The sequence below is a fragment of the Halichoeres trimaculatus genome, unplaced genomic scaffold (assembly GCF_033239565.1).
Source record: "Halichoeres trimaculatus isolate MK-OKI-2021-1 unplaced genomic scaffold, fHalTri1.1 fHalTri1_scaffold_11, whole genome shotgun sequence".
Classification (NCBI taxonomy): domain Eukaryota; kingdom Metazoa; phylum Chordata; class Actinopteri; order Labriformes; family Labridae; genus Halichoeres; species Halichoeres trimaculatus.
Genome location: NW_027437189.1, coordinates 6844115 through 6866450, shown reverse-complemented (window position 1 = coordinate 6866450; position 22336 = coordinate 6844115). Strand labels below are relative to the sequence as shown.

The window sequence follows — 22336 nt, the reverse complement described above, 5'->3', positions numbered from 1 at the left end:
ATAATTTTCTCTGTAACAAGTGTATCAAACATACAGTAGTTTAACTTAGCAGTTGCATCATATACATATTCAATATGAGTCACATTATGGTACCTTAACAGAACTCTTTTAAACATGTTGATGTTTTGAACTATGATGCTCTACAAGCAACTAATCGACATTAAATATAAATCATTACACAGCATAGAAAGTTTGTCTCTTTAAAGAAGTTAAAGTATTGATGTACCCGTTTTCTTAAAGCACAGACACGCATTCAAAATGTGCACCCCACACACTAGTTTAACAGCATTTGGCGTGAGCATCAAAGCAAAAACTTCCAGAGTTTCTCTGATCAAACATTCAAGTCTTTGGTCCAAGTGGCTGTCGACACTAATAAATGATCCAGATCAACTTTATCTGATAATCAGCACTAAGAGCCTCAGAGCTGGTATCAAGGAACTTTCTGTTTTCCCTCAAAGGAGCTAATGTGACATGCAATGCAGAGAGAATGTGGTCTCACACAGCAACTCCAAGTGATACTCAAAAATCCAAGTCCTTTAGCAGTTCACTGTTCAGCAAATATCTGCATGCGTTCCCCTTTTGTTCTGTAACGTCTGCCTGCCTCACACCCAGGACTCTGGATAAGTCCTGGGGCCTTTTGGCTTCCCGAAACGGTTTCCAAACCCTGTAAAATATGAGGAAGCTGTCATTAGTCTGAAAACATAATGGTGTATAATGTGACTCAGAAGATGCAGACCTACCAAATCTGTACAATAAAGATGAGCCACTGTATGATGGAGGTGGTGTCGCAGGTTGAGTGGGAATTGGAGGAGGGGCGGTTTTAGCTGAGGACAAATGATCAAACATCAAAGTTTAGCTGAGAAACATCTGCGTATTTATCAACCAAGGCTGAAATTTAATTTAGCACAACTTACGTTTTAGCTTGTGTCTGAAAAACTTCAAACTCTGCAGACACAAAGATTCAGATTAAAGAGATGCTTTCATGTTGGTCTTTAAACTTTTATCTCATTTTAAAAAGCGCGTGCGTTACCCTCGATCTCGTCATGCCCTTCTCATTGCTTTTGTCTGGTCTGTTTCCTGATGTCTCGTTGTTCAGCGAGCCCCTGCGGTGCACATCAGGCTCTTCCACTTGTGCTGATCAACACAGAGAGGAAATGAGCTATTAGCTGTGTTTGAAGGCGACAAGTTTGTTTTAGTTCATGCCACTTTGAGACAAATACTGATACACATGTATTACTTTGTTCCATTAGAAATAGCCAGAGCCTTTTGATGTCTAATATGTTTTTAACAGCATGTATTTATTTGATAAGCCCACACCTGTCTCATAATAGCAGCATATGTGTGAGAGAGGCTACTGTGTCTGTGAAGCCCCTGTGTTGTTTGAATCGACTCACCACTTCCTGCCTCTGCTCTGACCACAGCAGGTGGAGTGAGCTGCTGAAACACAGTGAGGGGCTCTGTGATGGAAACACAAAGATAAATCTCCCCTGATGAATGCACGATAGTTTACACAAATCATGTGAGGACAAATGGAAATCTGAACCACTACCTATTAGGTTTTCTGATTTATATATTCATTTTTTTCTGGGGAAAAGGGTGCCTCCCTGTGGTAAAAATAGGTAGTTTAAAAAATAGACGGCGTAGTCAAGATTTAGAATAATTCAGCCTTGGGAAACATGATGAGCTAGAGAATCAAAGTTTTAAACAGTATCTAGTTTTATAATAAAAATATATACCAAATACAGACTTTAGTAGGTTGTATCAGAGAAGAAAAACCAATTATTATTAGCACAGCCTTTTATTTTGGAAATGATCTAGCACACATTGCAGATAAAACTACCACTTTGTGGTGCAGCAATCATAAAATCAATTTTCTGGGTTTCTATGTGCACAACTCAGAGATTAGAAGAAAATTGTTTTGTTTTTTTTAAACAAATTTTAGAACAATATTTTAGATTTGTGTACTGGAATTTGTGTAAAATGTCAACATGAAGCACTAACTTGTTCTCATAGAGGTAGAACTCTATATATAAATATAAATCCGTTGATATAAAAATTCAGAAAAACTGAAAACTTCATACTATCGGATTAAACTGATAATGTCAGTGTTTTTGTTTATTATGTGAATGTTTTGGTTGACAGAGAGGGTGTGACATGAGTCCTGGGACTTCACCAGTGCATGCCTTGGTTGCACTGAAATGCCAGCACCAAATTCCCCTGTGGCCTCAACCTGCATAGTTCAAGTGGAGCAATCAAAAACACACGACTGTCTCAGCCACATTGTGGCACTAACTTTGTCCTTCTGTTCTACGAACAGGGGCACTTTTATACTTTCTCTGACTTAAACCCACACACCTGCTATGGTCAACACAGTTGACTACACTGCCCTGCTGTTTTGTGAAATGATTTGTCTGTTTTTTTAGATAAACACTTGTGTTTATGTTAAAGGCTGAAGTCAGAATGGACAGGCTGTAGTGCTCGGCACAGACATGCTGGGAAAGTCTGAGCAAAGTGAGAAATGAGAGTACATGTGGTTGGTTTTGGTGTGTTCATGTGGTGACTGTATCTTTGACTGCAAGGTCAGATGAGATGGAAGCAGAAGAGGTGAAGCAGCTTACCTTGCTTTGAACTTCTCACTCGAACACTCTGGGAGAGGAATGTGAACACAGGTTTAAAGTAAGTGTAACAGATGGAAGTCTTCTGTTGACGCCCCACTACAGGAGCACAAAAAGACTTTTTGAGGAGACATTTTTTTAAGTGACCAGGATGTTTTTACCTTGCTCCTGCTCTTAACAGCATCAATGAAGCTCCTGGGCTGAGAGCTGCTGTCCTGGTTTGATGACACGCTGACCCTCACTGAGGGGTGTGTTCTTTCCAAGTGCTGAGGGTTGAGAGGCGTTTCCACATGAGCTGCTGGGAAATAAAAGCACTTGAATCAAAGCTGTGCTGCGACAGCTAAATTGAGCTTTGGCTGTGAGGAGGAAATGAAACTCACGGTCTGTGCTGAGGATGAAGGAGTCAGGGGTTCTGCTAGGAAGAGGAGGAGTCAGGATTTCCTCGGCTGCTCAGTTGATGAAGGGAAAATGGACTTTAGACGTTTGTCTGCTTTTTTGGTGAAATGATTATAATCTTTCAATTTAGTAAACTTACTCTGATGAAGCAGTGAGGGAGGTGCAGGGTCCAGGGGTGGATGGTACAGGTGAAGGTTGGTTGGATTTGATACAGGCTGGAAATGTGTTAGAGGTGCTAAAGAAATCAGACAAAGATGCTTATTCATTCTTGAGTAAGTGCAGCATTTCATTTATATAAAGTTATTTCCCCTTTATTGCACAGGAAAGCTGAGTGGAGGCAGAAATCTATAAACTTTTGGCTAGCTTGATTTTTGGACATTGCAGGTGTACATTAGTTGTAAATGTTGAGTTTTGACCCATATCTTACCTGAGGAGGTCGATTTTTCTCTTAGACTCTGAAAAGAAGAAAAGTGTGAGGCTCTTACAGTCGTGCAAAATGATGTCTCATGCTCACAGTGTGCTATAAAATAGGCGTAAATAACCTTTTCTCTTTTTTTGGTGATATTTTTGAGGATTTTATGCGTCTATTCAGACAGTAAAGGACAAATCAGGAGAAGGAAGCATGGAGATATTTGGAAGTCCTCCACCAGAGGTTTACAGCCTCTGTACATAGGGTGCACCCCAGAGTAAATAAATTTTAGCTTGGTCATAGCAAGGCCTGGAACAATAGCCAATGAATCAATTAATCATTCAATAAATGAAATGAACTCAATAATTTTGCTGGCCTCAATGTTTATTTGTGTTTGTCTTTGTAAAGTGGGATAAAGCTCATGTGGCTGATGATTTTTTTATTTAAGTGCAATTTTTTGACTGAGGGCCCATTTATTCTTTGTTTTTTGGATATTTGAAAGTTATTGATATTCCAATTACATTAGAAAAAAAAAGAAAAAAAAGGGATAGGCTGATTATCCGCGGGGCTGCTTATTAGGGCCGATATTTGGCATTTTGGGGCATATCGGCATCTGCCTTTTTTTTAATCTGACAGCCAATATGAAACCCATTCAAAACTCTGTTTTTTTTTTTGCTCTGACGCGTATCTGCACAGAATTTCTCCCTATCTACGCTATAGGCTTTAGGAAAAAATATGCCTGTAAAAAGCAGCACAAACTCAATTCTGTCCAGTTTTTTTTTGCAGTTACGTAGAAATTTTTGAAAACTTTATTTACTGTGGAAAACTTTAGCTGTTTATTTTTTTATGTTTTCATTTAACTTTATAAAACATGCTGCTAAGCCTGGGAGCTGTTTATGAAACATATGCTTGAAGGCATTTGATTACAATTAAGTGTTGCAGTTTGTACTGAGTTTGTATTGTTCAAAATTTTTTACGCCAATATTTTCACTCTGACTGCAAATGAATATCAGCTTCAAATATCGGTTATCGGCCTCCTTGCCTACTAATAATCAGAATCGGCCCCAAAAAGTCCATATCGATCCATCTTAAAAAAAAAAAAACTCAAAAGAAATACAAATTTATTGCATTTGAAAGGGTGTGTTGCATTATTATGATGTATATTTTTTTATATTAGTGGTTAATTTGGTCTTAAAATAATATTGTCAATAATATCCTTCGTCTAGAAAAATTTGTTATCTGCCCAGGCCTGGTTATAGCACTTGTGGGAAACTTAAAATTTGTGTCAACTTTTACTTCTCTTATCACTCCTATATTTTCGTCTTTTACATCTGAAAGTAGTTCTTCATCAAAAAAATAATAATTAATAAATAAATCTGTGTTAACTATCAATGACTGATAGTTGGTAAGGTGTCTTTTTTTTTTTTTACCCATCAACTAGAGCAGCCTCAGACTTTACTAGTAACATAACAACCATTCATCTTGTTGCTGGTGGTCTCGATTTTAATTTAGTCTGTTTCATGAGTGAGGAAAAACGTGCTACAGCTTCAATCCCTCATTGTCCTAACTGGTAATTTTCAGCTCTGGGGACATGCAGGGTCACAGAACAACAGTTGTTTGTCAAAAACGGAAAACTATTGTGAACAATACCTCATGACATATGTTAATGAGACAGTTATCGTACAGGAAGTCACACCTCGGTCAAAGGAAGGGGCTTTTTCTTACCTTACTCCTCGCCCAGGGTTTTGTTTCACTCTGACATGCAGCGGTAGCTTGATCAAAGTTTCCAGACCATTCTGAAGACACTCCTATCCTGTTCAGGTTTACTGCCGGCCTGACCTCTAACTTCGGCTCCACAGGAGCTGAAAGACAACAAGTATAGAAATCACAACATTAACCCTCTGGTGTATAGTGGTCACTGCAGTGGACAGCTTTTTAAAAGTTTCCTGAACACTAATATACCAAGTAAGAATTAAATTGAGCCATTTTTAATTACGAGTGTAAACCATCAGTTAAGAGTTGAAAGCAGTATTGGTTTCATAAAGTCACCTTGATCGGTCGCCAGTACAAATGATTCTGGCGTTCTCTCTGGGAGTGGGGGGGCAGGTGAAGGTGGGCCACCTGGAAAATTAAACATCACGGTCTGAATTTTTCGCAGAGTAACCAAAATTTAAAAGCTAGTGGTACTTCCAGCGTATGTTTACTTGCCTGCGAGCTCCCTGACAGCCTCAGCCGCAGCATTTGGAGGAATGATCACCACTAATCTCTCACTGGGATCTGTGTGCTCTGGAAGACAAAGTTAATACATGTTGTGACCCTTGAAACCCTGAGGTTTGCATAAAATGAAGCTCTTACCGCATATATAGTCATATTTCACATCAGATAAAACAGCAGCCAGTGACATAAATACTAATACTGACATCTCAAATTTCTCAAGCTTTCATTTTATCCTGACACCAGGATGAATCAAACAGACCTTGTAGATGCAGAGGTATACTCTTATCTGTTTGGATATGTCATTTTTCCAGCAGAGACTCAAAATTATGCCAGTGTTTAAAGGGTTAACTTGCATATTGCACATAAATGTAAGGTTAGAAACTGCTTGGTATTTCATTAATTTTTAAGTGCACATTGGTATTATTTTCTTTGACATCAAGTTCAGGTAAGTTAGCTAGGAGAAAGGCTAACTTACCTTCATGGTCCTGTCAGAATTCAGTTAAACTTAAGTCCACAGAGGGGTTTCATTTCTATCAATTGACCACTAAATAACCAGACATTTTTTTGCTTCTTACAGCTTTAATTTAGAGTTACAAGAACACTGAAATGTCTGAATGAATGGAGCCCAACCAAAATATGTGCGCATCTTTATGATGACATAAAAGGGTCTGGCATAAACCCTGGCCGTTAGCTGTGATTTTAGCTAAATGCTGCTAGATGCTAAATATCTGTTTACAAGTTGTATAACATGTTTGTTTTTTTGCTTGGACTATGGCCTTATGTCCCTTAAAAAAGTCTCTTTTCTGTTGTTAATGTTTTTTATGTCGAGAAATAGTCAAATGTTTTGGGTCATTAACAGAACTCAATAGGGCAATTTTAAAATTTTTGCTCTAAAACCTATAAAACTGATTTAAAACGATTACAGATAATATCCACTGAACTATAGCATACAAATGATTAATATGTATGTCAAAACTGATGATAATCAGTTTTGAATTTAGTTATTACTGTATTTATCTGTGTCGTTGATTTGTAGGACTTGAATAACCTGAAATACAGTTTAACATTGATACAGCCTTGAAACTTCATGACCCTGGAACAGGGGTAGACAAACTTTTCCATGACTCATGCCACTTTAAAATCCACTCATGCCCAAAGTTCCAAGACTTACTTCTTTCATAAAATTATAGGCAGTTGACAGGAAAGTCTCCTTAATTGTTTTTCCATGTTAAGCTATGCAGTGAGAAATGCTATAACTTCCTCCTGTTGCCTGGTTTTTAACAGTACAGAAAGATTTGAATGAGTTCCTTTTTTTTTCAAATTCTTTGCTAGCACTGTTTTCCTGTCTGGTCTCAAAAAGGCACTGCCCATTTGATGTTCTGGATGCCATACTTCCACAGCAAAGGGTGCATATAGCTAGATCTTCGGCCATCTCTGGCGATAGACCCATACTCCCTTGTCCAGCTATGTTAGAAAGAATGGCTCGAACTTGGTTTGTTTGCCTTGATAACAACGCTAAATGGATGCAATTATGAGCTAGCAGACTGACGTCCCAAGAGGTTTGCCTGCCTTTGCCCTAGAAAATGTTCATCCTAAATGGGGTGTTTAGGAATGAGTCTTCAACAAATGTATTTAAATCCACATTTTCAGTAACTCTTAGAGTACCAACCTGCATCAGCAGCCAGAACGTATGATTCAGGGGTTCGTTGAGGTAGGGGAGGTGGTACCTCCTCATCTTTGCTATCTTCGACACCACCTACAAAATATGAATCACTTTGTGCAACTATTTCCTAAAATTTACCTCTACTGTTCATGAAAATATAAATATGACTTCTCACCTGAAGTGGGTGAGCTCAGCTCCATAGTCTGGTCATTCAGACACAGTGCCGGTGCGTTAAAGATTGGACTATCTGTCCATGCTTTGGCATCTTTAGGGCCCATTGATGCCTCTTCAGGTGAAGGTGGAGAATCAAAGTAGGGGTCTTCCACCATCAGACAAATGGCTGCTGTCACATCAGGTGAAGGTGAAGGTGAAGGTGAAGGTTTCAGTGATGGTAACTTCTCACTCTCATCTGCTGCTGTAGCAGCTCTTTGGCTGGTGTGTACGACTGTTTGTGGGGTTCTGGGTTCTTCTGTGGCAGCCAGCATGTCCGAACAGGTTTGCAGAAGATCCCATTGTTGCTGGTCCCACTGTGTGTCCTGAACTGTAGCTGGGAGGAGAACTTCTGAATCAAAGGATGAAGGAGTACTGTACTGTCGTAGAGCCTCCATCTCTTCATCAAGAAGGTGCTGGAACTGTGGCTGTAAATCCAGCTCCTCACTCAGGTCAGAGACCTCACTTTCAGTTTCAGGGGTGATAGTGGGCGGGGCCATTGTCACCTGAGAAGATAAGTACAGAAATGCCAGTCAGAGCAGATATTACAGCTGTTGCTAAATGAAGCGATTTGATTGTTATAAGATTTTTGGATGCCGACTCGATTTAAATTGCGATTCCTCAAAATTTAAGATTTTGGCAATTTTAGTTTGCTTTTTTAACACCAGACCATGTGAAAAGTTAGATGATGATGATAAAGTCTACAAACTATATCAGGAGCCATATTTTCCCATAAAATTCACATCACGTAAGTCAGGGGGAAACACCTCTGCTGGAGAAAAGTGGTAACTTTTTTCCAATCCAGTTTATTAACAAAGACTGAAATAAGAATTGGGGAAAAAAAATCAAAATTTTTGACAAAGAATCCTGATTTTGATATTGTCAAATAAAAAATCACAATATATACATTTTTAATGTTTCCCCACTCCTATTGTCAGTATGTAAATTGATGTCAAGTTTAGAGTCTAATTAGAAATCAAAGAGTCAAAAAGAAAAAAAAGAAACAAACCAAGTTTATTTGCTGTTTTAATCCATTTCTCAAGACTACATTGGTATTACTTATCAAACAATAAATAATATTTGCCTGTCTCCACCTTGTCTTCTTTTTAACATGGGTGCCAATCATAGGCGATACACCGCAAAAAAATGAAATCTTATCAAGTGTTTTTGTCTTATTTTAAGTAAAAATTGTCTTGTTGTACTCAGTATAGGCCACATTCAACTTAACAGTCCAGAAAAATGTCTTGTTTAAAGACAAAAATGAGGTCTGAATTGCCTTTATCAAGTTAAAAAAAATCTGCCAGTGGAACAAGAAAAATTTGCTTGAAACTAGATTAATGTCTTAATGCAAGTAACTTTTCTCTTGTTCCCTTGGCAGATTTTTTTTTCACTTGACACAAGCAATTCATACCTCATTTTTGTCCCTAAATAACTTGGACCAAGACATTTTTCTGGGCTGGTTCACACACACTCTATCGAAGGCTATCAACGATGGACACCATATTGGAATCGCTGGCCCAACTTGGCTTTCGGTAGATCTTGCAAAAAGTAAAGAGGTGTAGTTGAGGTGGATTTTAAGCCTCCTTTGTAACAGCTACAGTGTGCCTGTCAGTCGGTCAAGCAAGCTGTTTCCCTAATCAAGAAAAATTCATAATCCTAATATCTTAGAAACTAATTAGTTAGAAGAATAATTACCCAGACCAAGATATGCATTATGATACCAGAATTGGTTTTGGAATCACACTGTAAACATATTTTTGTAAGGATTAGCTCGTTTGAATGGGTGTGTATGTAGCCACCAGAGTTTTGGTGTCAGCCTCGAGTGGACACTTGAGGTACTGCATTTTTTTTTTGCAGTTTCTCATTGGCTTTTTTAATTTTTCAAAACAGGATATCAACTCTTGTAAATTCAGTGAAAGCTTGTGAAAGTGAAAGCTTTTTATTGTTGCAAATGATAAACTCAGCTAAAAATAGGTCATCAACAGCCTGCACAAAACACTAAAAATCTGCAGCCATCAACTTAGGAGCTGCAGATATCTCTACAATTTGGTTGATACAACTAAAAGCTGACTTTTTTCTATGAGGAGTTTCTGAGTTTTTATAAAGTAAGGGAATTTAAAGAAAATCTGACCCACCAGTGTTTTACTTTCAGATTAAAAGTAGTTTTACGTACCCTGACTAACATAATATGAGAGAAACTGTTTGTTTTGGTTGTCAGCAGCTTTAAAACACACATTCTTCAATATTTCAACCCAGAGTGTAAGACTGTGTGTGTGTCAGTGTAACTGCAACCACGAGACAGCCTGCCTCGGCCTTTATCTGATGGTGCTCATCTGTTGGTGAGGGTGGAAAAAGTGTTAAATACATTTCCACCGTCTGCATGAACCCTGTCTCAGTCATGAGGTCATATTGTTGTCACTCACCATATCTCTGTGGGTGTGTTCGTCCGTGGACTGCAGAAACGTCTCAAACAGTAACTTGATGGTTCTGTAAACCAGCTCATATTGTTCCTGAGAATGAACAACAAAAACCTGCTCTGTTAGTCACCACGGCCCTCGGGCATGACGCACAGAGCTCAGATCATCAAAAGACTTTTGATAGGAGGAAGTTACAGAAATGTGGTTCTGCTTGTTGGATGATTTGTTACATCTGATGCTCTATTAAAAGAAAAAAAAACGCTTCCACCTTAGTTTGAACCAAAGAGGGCCTTTGGGTCCTCATGTTTTGGACCAAGTCATAGATACTGAAGTCTGGAGGGATCATCTAAAATAAACACAGCTTTGATTACAATTAAAAAACCTTAAGATAGATAATGTGCAGAAAAACTTGGGAAGAGTATCTCACCTGTTTCTTCAGGAGGTTCCAGGTATAATCGATGACACACAGAGCTCCTGTTCTGCCACAGCCTGCACTGCAAACACAGCAGCAAAACATCACATTTCAGACACTCAGCTTTAGTCTATAACAGCATTTGCTAACAGGATTTTAACTCTGTCTTATGATCGCTTTGATTAGGTTAAGTTCACAAGTATTTATTGCTTAGAGCAAACCCTTTCAGTATTTACAACAGGTTTAACCAAACGCAGATCACTTTTTCCAACCTTGACCACCTGTAAAAGACCCATCTTATCTACAACTAAGTAATTCAAAAGTCAGATTATAGTGATAGTATTATTAAAGATGCTGTGAAGAGGATCTGTTTTGATTGCACTCCCTTGCAACATTCTGATCAGATCAAAACAAATTGTCTTTGTTCAAGTCAACTTTTTACTGGATACAACACGCCGAGGTAAGGTATTTATCAGTACAGTTACGTAGCGTTACGTTGAAAAATGGCATCAAGCAAACGTTGTAGCAACTGGCTAATGTGACAACAAGTAAACACTGTCAGTTTGTAAGTAGTTTAGTAGCTTTTTATATTTAGCACAGCTGGCAATCCAGTGCTCCAAGACATGTCTGTGATGTGTAACGTCAATAAATCCTGGTTATGTCCTGCCAGTCATCTACCAAGCAGAGCTAACGTAACCTCACTCTTCATTTTATTGATAGACTCTCAAGTTTGAACAGACCACTGCAGAATAACTGCTGACTGAGGGATGGAATTAATATTATCCCAAACAGCTTAGCTCCTGTGTTATAGAGTGATACAACCTGTGCTAAAGGCAAATTAGCCTTTAGCTTAGGTTGTATCACTCTACTGTTTAGCTTTCTTCTGCTCTTCTGTCCTTTTTCTGTCTGACAGTTAGGCTCCAGTGTCCACCATCACTACAAAATGAACAGAAATCGCTTTTAGCAAAGAAAAACACAGATCTCTGTGTTTTATCTCTTCTCTCTACTAAACTTTGTCAGCCAGCGTGGTGTTGTCATAGAGACCTTGACGTGCCGTAGATCAATCTGATCCTGGACGGCCGAACTGGAAGCTAAGGAGTAGGAATTTAAAATAGCTTGTAACCAGTAATATTGGCGATGATAATCTCATTTTAAAGTGTACATTACAATCAGGCATATATCTAGAACGGTGCCTTTTTCAAGATCATTTTCAAACTCCTCGCAGCCCTTTTAAAGGCATAATAAGGAGTTTAGTATTGACCCCCTTTAGAAAAAATGGGTCAAAAGACTGCATTACCCATGAGAACTTTCACCCTCTGTTGAATAGATGTAGCTCTTGCCAAGGGGTGCATTAGTTATGGGAACAAATTAATGGGCTATAGATCATCCTTTCAACAAAACGTATCTTTGTTTGAAACAAACCTTTAAGAGGATTCAGAGAGATGAGGTAATTTGCTGGTCTGTAGCTATGTTAAACATGCCAATAAAACCTTGTAGGCTCTAATTATTTACAACTTTTTAGCTAACGTGCCATAATAAATGCTCAAATAACCTCAATATGTACACAGTGCCTTTAATGTAATATGTAACGCTATGGCACCACTGTATTTTTTTAGTTAAATGTCCATTTATTCTTTATAATGCAGCTGTCTTATAACAGCTGTTTGTTAATATAACTGTAGCAGTGTGACAGCAGGGTAGGTTGGATTTGCCTCTGACTCAACTTTCCCTCGGTGATACATCTCTATTGAAATGTCTTTGTATGTCATAGTAGATGTTCAGAATATAGATGTTGTGTTTCACAGGTTGAAAAAACTCCCACTGGTTAGGTTTGGAAACCAAAAGAAAAATCAGCTGCTTGAACTTTCCTCTAAAGCTCCTTTTAAGGGCTTTTAGCTGGTTGGGACACAGACTGAAATGAGTAATGAAACTTCTTTATGACTTCTATGAGACCGGTCTTATCTTTTCAGTAATTTGAACTACCTAAACAGAGTAGGTGTCAGACAAAGATAGTTTCAGAATGCTTCAGGAAAAATCCAATACACAGTTAATACTGTGTTGACTGTGAAAGAGAGCTGAATGAGATTTATTTCAGAAAATACTATTAATATACATGACAAAACCAACAAAAAGAAGTACTGCTGTGTCAACAGGGGGCACCAAAAGCACCAAAAAAAAAACCCAAAACCCACACACAGCGCTTTCGTTTACTTCCAGACAGCATCTAGAAGAAGATTTCAGCATATTGTTCACATTTACAGAATATTTTTGTAATTATATGCAACAAAAAGAGGATTTATGATATTTTCAATAAAAAAACAGTATTTTCTCTGGGTCCTTTAGGTTGCTGAATTTAGAACCACGCTAACTCAAGGGTACTTCATGTTGCCTGGACCATCTATTTGTGGTGAATTAGAGACAGGAACGTAAAACCCAATATACCAGCTGGCTTGAGCTGAACTAAATTCTCTGTGAAAGAGTGAGGGGAAAGCCCACACATAGACTTTGAAATGTAATGGGTCTCTGGCTGCCCACCTACACACATTTCCTGTCTCAAACAAACAGAAAGGAGGTGCGTAGCCTCTGAAGCTGCCCAAAAGCGTAGATAGTCATGGTGGTTAGTTATCTGACAAAAGCATTTTTTTAAACAATACTTGCTGTTTTGTTGTATATCTTAGGAGCACAGAAGCAGAGATTAACCATTAAGAGATACAGCTTTGAAACTAACTCTTGGTCAGGAGCACTGTGAGATATGATACTGCGGTTATGCTGCTCTGTGGTGTAATTATTTTTAGTAAACTCTGGCAGCTGCAGCCTGTTTGCGTATTACTTTGGAAGTTTTGTAATGTTTCTACTTTTTGTAACCTGATTTAGCCAGGTGACAGTGTTGAAATCTGAGTTGAAACTGTTTGACTCCAAATATTTTCAGGTTTTACATCCTTAAACTTGGTTGCCTTGTGGTTCAACCTCAAGGTCTATTTATCCCGTTTCCTCATTTCATGTCAAAGAGGTGTTAGCCATCTAAGTTGTAATATCTAGAAATAAAACCGAGTCAAGTGCTATGAAATTTCTCACCTCTATTTTCTTTTTCTTTCTTTCTTTCTTTTTTTTTTTATTGGGTCAAGACAGAGTATTCGTAGCCTAAACAGTGGGCTCAGTATAGAGCCCTGAGGAACACCTGATTAGTTTTTAAAGCATGTTAACCAACACTTCAGGAAGAAGCCCTTAACTCTGCAAGTGGGGGACCATAAAGCTTTACCAATAATTACAAAATAAAGCTTTCAAGCTACTGTGAAGAGTTTCTAACTGCTTCTTTACGAGCCACTAAAGCAACAAGACCATCAGGAATAGGACTTCCTATTACTGCATTGTTATTTTAAATGCCCCGAGCTGCAGCAAATTGTTGGTGCTAAATTAAACGGTGCACCACGCAGCATAGCAGCCTTTTTTCACACACATTTCATAGCAAAGGTTCACCAAAGAGGACAGTAAAAGACAAAATTTGCTTATTTGTTTAAAGAGGGCACACAATTGATACAAACTAAAAAGACCTCAAACATTTTACCCATGCACTGTAATCAGTGTTAACTTTAGGGAACCAAAGGTGCATGTCAACCAGAAGTTCCAGGAACTTTTTGATGGAAGCCATTTAAAAAGGCCCAAACAGCTTTGACCAGCAAACAGGTGACCGCTCTACTGTCAAAAGCATGAAGAGGGTTGAGATTGAGAACGACCCTTGTTCCAGCTTGAAAAAATTAGCCCATTGACTGAAGGTTTAAGGGATGATGTGTCCTTCTCCAACATCTTTAAATGATCATTATATGCATCTCTGATAAGAATATTTTGATGCATATATATAAAACAAAACAAAGATGCATTTCCGAGGACTTCATACATGTTTCAACAGCTCACACTTTCAGCTAAGGGTGTCAGGTTTTTAGGGTCACTCTTTTAACTGTAACACTGGGAGCTGACAGAGACACATTCACACCATTAGGCTCAAAAAAGACCATTGTTGTGGACCGAGGGTAGAATGTAAACACTGCAGGTGCTTCACCAATCAGAACAGTCTAGCTCACAGGCCCCGCCCCAAAAGTTTATGGACATCCATAAAGTACTACCTCGCAGGCAGGGTTGTTTTCAGGGGTCTGCCATCCTAACCTGACACGCCAGACAGACAGTTTCATATATCTGCCGAGGATATATTCCACTATTCCATCTGGGTAGCAGCTCTTGGGATTTGTTTTCAGAGGCAGGACCTTAAAAAAAATCAGCAGCTGGTGATTGGATGACCGTTCTGATTGACACACTCACCACAGACCAATCCACATCAAGCCACGGTATAAGTAGCTTATGTGCACCGCTGCTGAGAAACAATACACGAACGACTGTAGGGACACAAGAAATAGCTGTGATCATGACGAAAGACGACTGTTGCTGTTTTTGTGAAGTTAACTTAAGAATCAAAGGAACGCTGACAAGTAAGAAAGTCTGCTGACGTCACGTCTGCTCGTCACTTCCGCTGCTCCTGCAACTCCCGCCTCTCTTCCCTGATTGGGCCGGTTAGAAATAGCCAAGTGAATTTGTTGGTCATTGGAGCCTGGCAAGATGGATCTACATGATTTCATAAACTGAATCAGGCAGGTCCATCTACTCTGCAAGGTTGCTGCCAACCAGAAAGCACTCAGAAAGCCCCTACCTCCTGAAGAAAGTCCCTGCAGTCTAAAGGCAGCATATTACCCACAATCAGACTTTCTCTAAAGACACAAACCGTGCTATGACTAGTCCTGACTGCTTCTGTCATATTCATCAGCTATGTAAATGTCAAAGGCCAGAAACTGATCGAGAATTACTGCAGAAAAAATGATCAAGAAATGGTAGAAACTAGTTAATAGATTAGCCTAACCTGCAGTGGATGCAGATTGGGACGTCGTCATGTGCTTGTTCAGAGCGCATCTCATGCAACAAGTTGAGGATAGGGGGGATGGAGTCTGGTACGCCGTGATCAGGCCAGTTGATATAGTGCAGCTGTTTCAGAGTTCGGCTCGACTGGAGGGAATAAAAGCAACAACTGGAATCATTTTGGGGTGATACAAGAATCTGATCAGATAATAATCAGATAATACTCTCTGCCTTGTTTTAGCGTAACTTCAGTGTCAGCTGTTTCCACAGTCAGGGTCTAAATACTACTCACATTGTGATAAGTCATCCTTAACGTCCTTGTCAGATAATCTCCTTTAGGTTCCTCTGAATCCTGTAATAAACAAAAGGAGGGAAGTTGAGTTTACAGATTAAAGGTTGTAAAAATAGTGTTTCTTCTTTTTTGATTCCATAAATGCGTGGGAAAGGGTTTTACACATGCTGAGTGATGATGGAAATTTTGCTGTACGCTTACTTTTATTTTAAAACACTTACACAGTAAATTTTAAAGGGCTCACAAACGAATGGCTGCTCCTGGTTCTCTGGCCAGTAACGCTCACACTTTTTCTATGAAACACATAAAGCATAATGTGAAAAATGCAGCACTCAACCCACAAACAACTGAAATATCTCCAGATAGGCTTAAAATGTTACCTTTCCCATTTCGAATTCTCGACAGGCCATCACTACAACCTAAAGTCAAGGATTGAGAACAAAAATGCAGAGTGAACTCATTTTAACTTCAAGGAGGTAAATTTTTATGGCTGAGCTATGTCTGAGAGCTCATTGGATAGTTCCAGGTGGGTCTCCTACCTTTATGTTGTACTCCCAAAGCATCCGCAAGAAGTCATGCACCGTGTGAGGCAGAGGACCCTGAGTAGCAATGTACGCCCTGGATCCTGACACTCCCTGAGGACCAAACACAGCTCAAGGTCAAGACTGAGAAGATCTTTGTCACATTGAAAAGTTAAGAGATAAATAAAGACATCTGGAAAAAAGGTTTTGTTGATTCACCTTGATGAAACTGGCGTTGATGTAGTCTGTGTCATTTTTAGATGTGGTGAGACTGAGCTTCACTCTGCTGTGGTCGACTACGTGAAACAAATAAAAAATAGGGAGCTCATTAGCTGTTAAACATACAATAAGTTAACATTATTTCAAAGGAGTTGTCATTTCATCTCAAAATTAGAAGTTAAAAAATCTGGAGGCATGTCTGGGCATGTTTTTCAGTACAACAACATCTTTAATAAACAGCTAGCTAACTTTGGACAAGGGCTAATGGCTACATTCAAGCATCTCTAAGCTTTTATTGTATCTTGATAACTCACCACAATCACTGTATGATTATATTGCATGAAAGAGATGTTTAAACCCTCATTTTGTATCTTGTAACAGTACCAAACAACAGCTTTAGCTTTGAGCCACTTTCAAAAACAAAACAAAACAAAACGGTAGTATTAGCTAGTGATGGAGTGCTAACGCTGGCTGTATGTGACTACAGCTAACAAAGGATCAAATATGCTGTTTTAACTTGACAGTGTCCTGATTTTATCACTGTATGTTATATATTTGGTTGCTTATCAGTGTTGCAGTAAATTTAAATGACTTCGAGCAACTTTTAAGACTATGAGCCAGAAACAGCAGCAGTTTAGCAGTGTATATTTACTACTTGATAGATAGAAGTCAGGTTTTTTAGTGATGATTAATATTAAAAAGTGCAGTATTTTTGCAAAATAAACTGAATTTGTGTTTGTAAATATAAACTGGCACACATAATTTAATTTATCAACCCAGAAAATCGTATTTTTGGCTTGCAGCACATAGCTCTGATGACTCTTTCATCATTCTCACAGTTTCTCAGTCTTATCTTATGTGACATACTTCCACTGCCCTGATAAAGATTTATGTTAATAGTTATTTGCAGAAGTATAAAAAGCCCAAAATGGTCATGATTTCCATAAATTATCATCATCTTCAGCGTAGCTTACAAGGGACGATGTCCTTGTAGCGGTTCTTCTTGATGTTTTCTTGTTTCTCTGCTGACTTGGTGGGGTAGGTCTTGTCAGTGCGGTACTTTGTTGACTGACTTTTCAGCCTCTGAAAAAAAAGACACAAACACGGTTGATGCAACTATGTGACGTTCAATGACCACAACCTAGACGGCTACTGAGAAAAAAACAGATGTGTTTTTATTCAGCTTGCAAAGAAATAAGTGTTTTATCCCACCTGTACTGCAAACTCCTGGAGAATATAAGGTTTTTTTTTAAAAATATTTTTGATTTTTTGATGAAGATTATTTTGTTATTACATTAAAAAAACAGTTTTGATGACTTGTTTTGCTTGCTGATAAAAGAAAATGACAGTGAGCTGTTGGTCTCGTGGTTTAAGCAAGCAGTGCCTCATATAAGACTGAAGGTGCTTCAGCCCTTGTAGCAGTGGTCGCTGGTTTAACTTTCGGCCTCAAACATTTGCTGCATGTCCTTCCCCTTCTCTCTACACCCTGCATTTCCTGCTTCTTTTAGGCTGTCTAATCATTAAGGTAAAAACTTGAGCTGAAACGATTCCTCGAATGATTCAAGGTACTCGATTAAAAAAATTACTCGAGTAATTTTCTCCGCCTCGAGGAATCGTTTAATTTTAAATTTCAAATAGAGCTGAGACCATATTAAGAGAGTTTTCAGACCCCTCAAGCTACCTCTTATACAAAATAGCAACAAATCTAGCTTCTTTTCTGGTGTTTGGAGGCTAATGGGTCATTCTACGAAACGGGTGCCATTTGGGTCCGCAACATTTGATGAGATGTACAAGGCACAAAAAATGTGTCAAAGTGTGTTTACAGATTTTGGAACTACCAAAGCAAGTGCTCTTATTGACATTCTGTATCAGAAAATTCTATTTCTTAAAGAGAAAAATTTTCATTTGAAAAATAACTGCTCTTTAACTAAACAAAAATGTGTTTTATCCGATTACTAGATTAATAGATGGAATTTTCAGTAGAATACTCGAACACTAAAATATTCGATAGCTGCAGCCCTAGTAAAATCCACCAAAATATAATTTGTTAAAAAAAATAAGAAAGAAAGAAACATGACAAATGCAGCCAGAGCAGGTAACATGCCCGGAGTTATGTCTAGGTAATTTGTGCAGAGATACAGGCAAGAGTTGGGCATGAGCAAAAGAACATGTTTTTGAATAAAATTAATGATTAGAGTGATTTAAAAGTTAAATTACTTCCAACTTAAATGTGTTTTTATGGGGGGATAATTAGAGAGATGCACTGATTAGATCCCAGTATCTGGTATCAGTCCCAGACTCAGAAAGTAAGATTGGATATCGCTTAGAGAACAGATCTGTTCAACTAAGTTCTATGCTGTCCTGTGTTTATTTACACCAGGAGGTCTGTGCATTTTCCTCAGCAGAGTCAAAAAGAGAACTACAACACTTTTTCAGCAACAGCTCTGACAGTAGCCTGCAATTTATGTGAAATTAATACTGGTATCTGATTGGATCAGTGATAAGTGATGGTCAGAACTGTATTTCAGAGGCATTCATTGGCTTATTTTTCACAGACGACTCAGGGGGTTAAGGCTGCAGAAGGCAGGGTAACTCAATGCCACTGACCTCACATTAGTCAAACATGTTGAGTTTTGATGTGATTCATCCCCAGTTGACCAGAATCTCTGACTCACTTTACTCGAAACTGACACCCCTGGCATAAAACACTGAGAGGATCTCCATCTGGAATTCACCGTGCAGAAGCTTTGACTCTCACATTAAAGCCATGGCACATCCCCGCTCTGCAGGATCTGCTCAGACACTGGTCTTTTTGTTCAGGGGCCAGCTCTCTCTCAGAACTCAACAGTCTGCTTAAGGCCTTGCAGACCATCTGCAGCGCTAACACCACAGAGTGCTTTTTGTTCACACAGGAAGTGATGCAACAGAGCCTTTTCTGGAGTGGTCTGGGTGGTAGCTGTGTGACAGCAGAAAGACAGCATGTGAAGCACACGGTTTGGCATGTCACTCATCACCATGGCAGCGGGCCACAGGTGATGTCACCGGAGTTTTGAGAGGTTTGGGCATTCGCATGAGTTGTGTATGAATACGCAGATGGATAAATGGTGGATGTAAAGATGTTTGACCAACTGAGCAGTGCTTGTCAGTGGTGATAATGTGTTTAGTTCTTCCTTGTTTATGTGCTGTGAGTGACAGACATCAGAGCAAAGAGGAAGCTCAAAGCGGGGTTGAAGCTGTGACAACGTCTGTTACTTCCCTGAGCTGATGCCTTTCTTGAAAATCTGGAAGTCTGGAAACTTTTTTTTTGCTTAGTGTGCCAGTAAAGCCAGGATAAACAAACAACAGTTGTAGCCTGATTTTTAAAAGTAAAAGTTGTTTTCTTTGGCACAACTGACAGCAGTTTGACTTTTAAAAGAACACAAACTTCACTCACTGCAAACTCCCCAGCAAAGCCATTCGGCGCCTCCTTGTCCCCAGCCTCCTGTCTCTCCAGCTGGGCTAGGAAGCTCCTCAGTATCCCAGCTTGATGCTCCATGGCTGGCTGTACTCTCCCCGGGATGGGCCACCTTCCAGAGGCATGTCAGGACCTAGAGGTCCTCATCTGGGGGGTCATGGATTGACCTAAGCCTCGGTACAGGGGCGGCGACACCTCAGCCGCTGCTGCTCTGAGCACTTCTCTTTTTGTGACTGTCACAGCGAGAAACTTCTGTGAGGGAGCGTGTCAACTGTCTCAGAGGAAGCAAGAGTAAGCTAACAGGTTTTGTGGTCAGATTAGAAATATTGCCTCGCCCCCTTGGGTGTCTCTCACAGGGTCCTAAAGTCACCCAACTTGACTGCGTGAGGGTGCCACAGGGAGGGATTGACGTGAGACACCCACAGAAAGATTGGGACACATATTTACAGATAAACAAAAGCATTAACAGCTGTTACCAGATGAAATTAGAGTGCAAGGACAGGCCCTCAAACCTGTTGGGCAACATTCAGGGCACAGCGGAGGAGTGGAGGAGGGAACATTTGGGTGGATGGAGGCAGAAGGAGTGGTGAGGACTGAGAATGTCTGGGAATCCAGAAAATCCTGATATCCTGAGCAGCAAACTAAGCCTTTGATTTATGCTCAGCTTTTTATCAATTTAGACTCACCGTCCTGTCAGTTCTTTGGGAAATCAACCAATTATCAAAATGAAGTAATGTTCAGGGGCTCAAAAGATGCCAGATTTGAGTGGTAATTGAATTAAAAGTAAGATTGTTTTTTTTATTTTAATTTTGTCTTATCTAAGCCTCCACTCCTCCTGGGAGTTGGTCTGTGAACAGCATAACTCAAAAAGTTACAAACGGATTTTGATGGAATCTTCAGGAAATGTTCAAAATGGGATGAGGAAGAAGTGTTTAAATTTTGGAGGTGATCTGGATCACCGTCTGGATCCAGGATTTTTTTTAAAGGATTCTTTATCATTGTGAGATATGGCTGTTTTCACCATATGTGTATATAACTCCACCATAAATGGTCGGATTGCTTTGCAAAACAATACAAGACAAGGTCTGACAGATGTAAAAGTACGATCCAGAGCCTAGCAATATTCTGGATACTAAGATCTGGAATATGAAATATGCACTGGGTCATCTTAACTTTCAACACTGTCAGGAAACAAATTATCGTACAAACCTGCAACTAACACGAATTGTAGCAGACAGTCTGCTTAAAGGAAGTATAACATTAAAGTAGGACTCAAGTTTTGCATGACAATCACAATATTCTTGGTGGAGGTCTACGCTCTCTGAGTGCTTCTCTAGTTCTTTAAGTTGTCAGTTCATCGCTGTGTTAACATATAGAGAGACAACCAGACACATTCACACTTACATTCACACTCACGTTCACAGATAATCTACAGTGACGAAGTAACAAACGAGCATGACTGAGAAAAAAAGACACAGGAACTCTTGCATTCACAGAGAGAGCGTGAAAACTCCAAGTGCTGCACTTTCAAGTTAAAGAACACTAAACGACTTCAAAATAATTTACTGAAACCAATTTAAGAAAATTATAGTGATGGTAGAAGTTAGCTCTCGAACTGAGCCAAAGGCTAAAAGATTAAGGTGTAATGTTGGTCGGAAACCTGAGCTTGAACTTTGACCTTTGGAAAACCACAAGTAACTAGTCTACAGGTCTGAGTGTCCTTGATTAAGATGTGGTTTCAGCAGGTCAGAGAGATAAATTGGAGCAAGCTCAGTGATTTATTTATGTATTTATCTCAAAATCTTAACATCAATCCTTAGATTGTCAATAAGCATGTGACCTAAAGTACTAACCTGTTCATGCCCACCAGTCTATTTTTTCAGACATTTTATTTCCTTTTCTCTATTTCTGTCTTTTTTAGTCTTTATACTGTTTGCTTCTACTGTATTTTTTGTGATTTTATTCTTGTTTCCTCGTTTTGCCTTTATTTCTCTTATACATTTTCATTTTCTTTTGTAAAGCGCTTTGTTACCCCATTTGGAAAGGTTACAGACAAGATAAAGAGGCTTGGCTAGTATCGAAGTTTTAAACTCATGCATTACCTTTTGAAAATACAGGAAAAGTAGTTTGTTTTTAATCTTATTTTTTTTTTAAATCCTTATCAATTATCAAATCATTTCAGTCCGTTCTGTAAAACTTACAGTTCTTCTGACAGTGGTGTGTTTTCGTCGGTACGCTTCACAGTTATATGTTATTTAAAAATGATAGGAGGAGCTTAGTGTAAAGGAAACATGAGCATTACTTATGCCAAATACACAGTACTTCACTTTGATATGAATAGCAAACATCATCTTAAGAACGTGAAAGATTATAACATCATGTCAAAAAGAACAGACAACATACTAAAAAAGAAACTGGAGCAGTCTTACCAGACGTGTTGTTAATGTGAGAGGAGGCAGCCTGTTCTGTTGAGTTACACCAGGAGAAAGAAAGTTAGACTGAAAGTTATCAGATTTAAAAAAAAAAAAAAAAAGTTTCTTTAAATTCATTCAGTAACTACACCTGCTGCATGCTGACATCTAGTGGTGGAATGGGAAACTTACAGAAGG

The 22336-nt window shown here is 39.0% G+C and overlaps 1 protein-coding gene across 4 annotated transcripts; it reads right to left on the bottom strand.

Annotated features, from left to right (window-relative positions):
- Positions 1 to 122: 122 nt before the first annotated feature.
- On the bottom strand, positions 123 to 22200 carry ptpn22 (protein tyrosine phosphatase non-receptor type 22). Of its 4 annotated transcripts, XM_074680646.1 has the most exons (27): positions 22157 to 22200; positions 19707 to 19960; positions 17248 to 17356; positions 16274 to 16350; positions 16073 to 16168; positions 15914 to 15952; positions 15755 to 15826; positions 15534 to 15593; positions 15246 to 15388; positions 10355 to 10421; positions 10196 to 10273; positions 9934 to 10020; positions 7476 to 8016; positions 7307 to 7393; positions 5629 to 5706; positions 5470 to 5541; positions 5146 to 5282; positions 3439 to 3466; positions 3151 to 3246; positions 2996 to 3061; positions 2777 to 2913; positions 2619 to 2646; positions 1395 to 1457; positions 1031 to 1134; positions 915 to 945; positions 741 to 824; positions 123 to 664 (listed from the first exon to the last, which is right to left on the bottom strand). In XM_074680646.1, exons 2-27 carry the CDS (start codon positions 19806 to 19808, stop codon positions 603 to 605), a joined length of 2544 nt encoding a protein of 847 aa, XP_074536747.1. In that variant the 5' UTR covers positions 19809 to 19960; positions 22157 to 22200; the 3' UTR covers positions 123 to 602. The 4 variants fall into 4 exon arrangements, with proteins under 4 accessions (XP_074536747.1, XP_074536746.1, XP_074536748.1 ...); XM_074680645.1 differs by lacking the exon at positions 22157 to 22200 and having other exon boundaries at positions 19707 to 20019; XM_074680647.1 differs by lacking the exon at positions 22157 to 22200 and having other exon boundaries at positions 2777 to 2910; positions 19707 to 20019.
- Between the last annotated feature and the right edge of the window lie 136 nt (positions 22201 to 22336).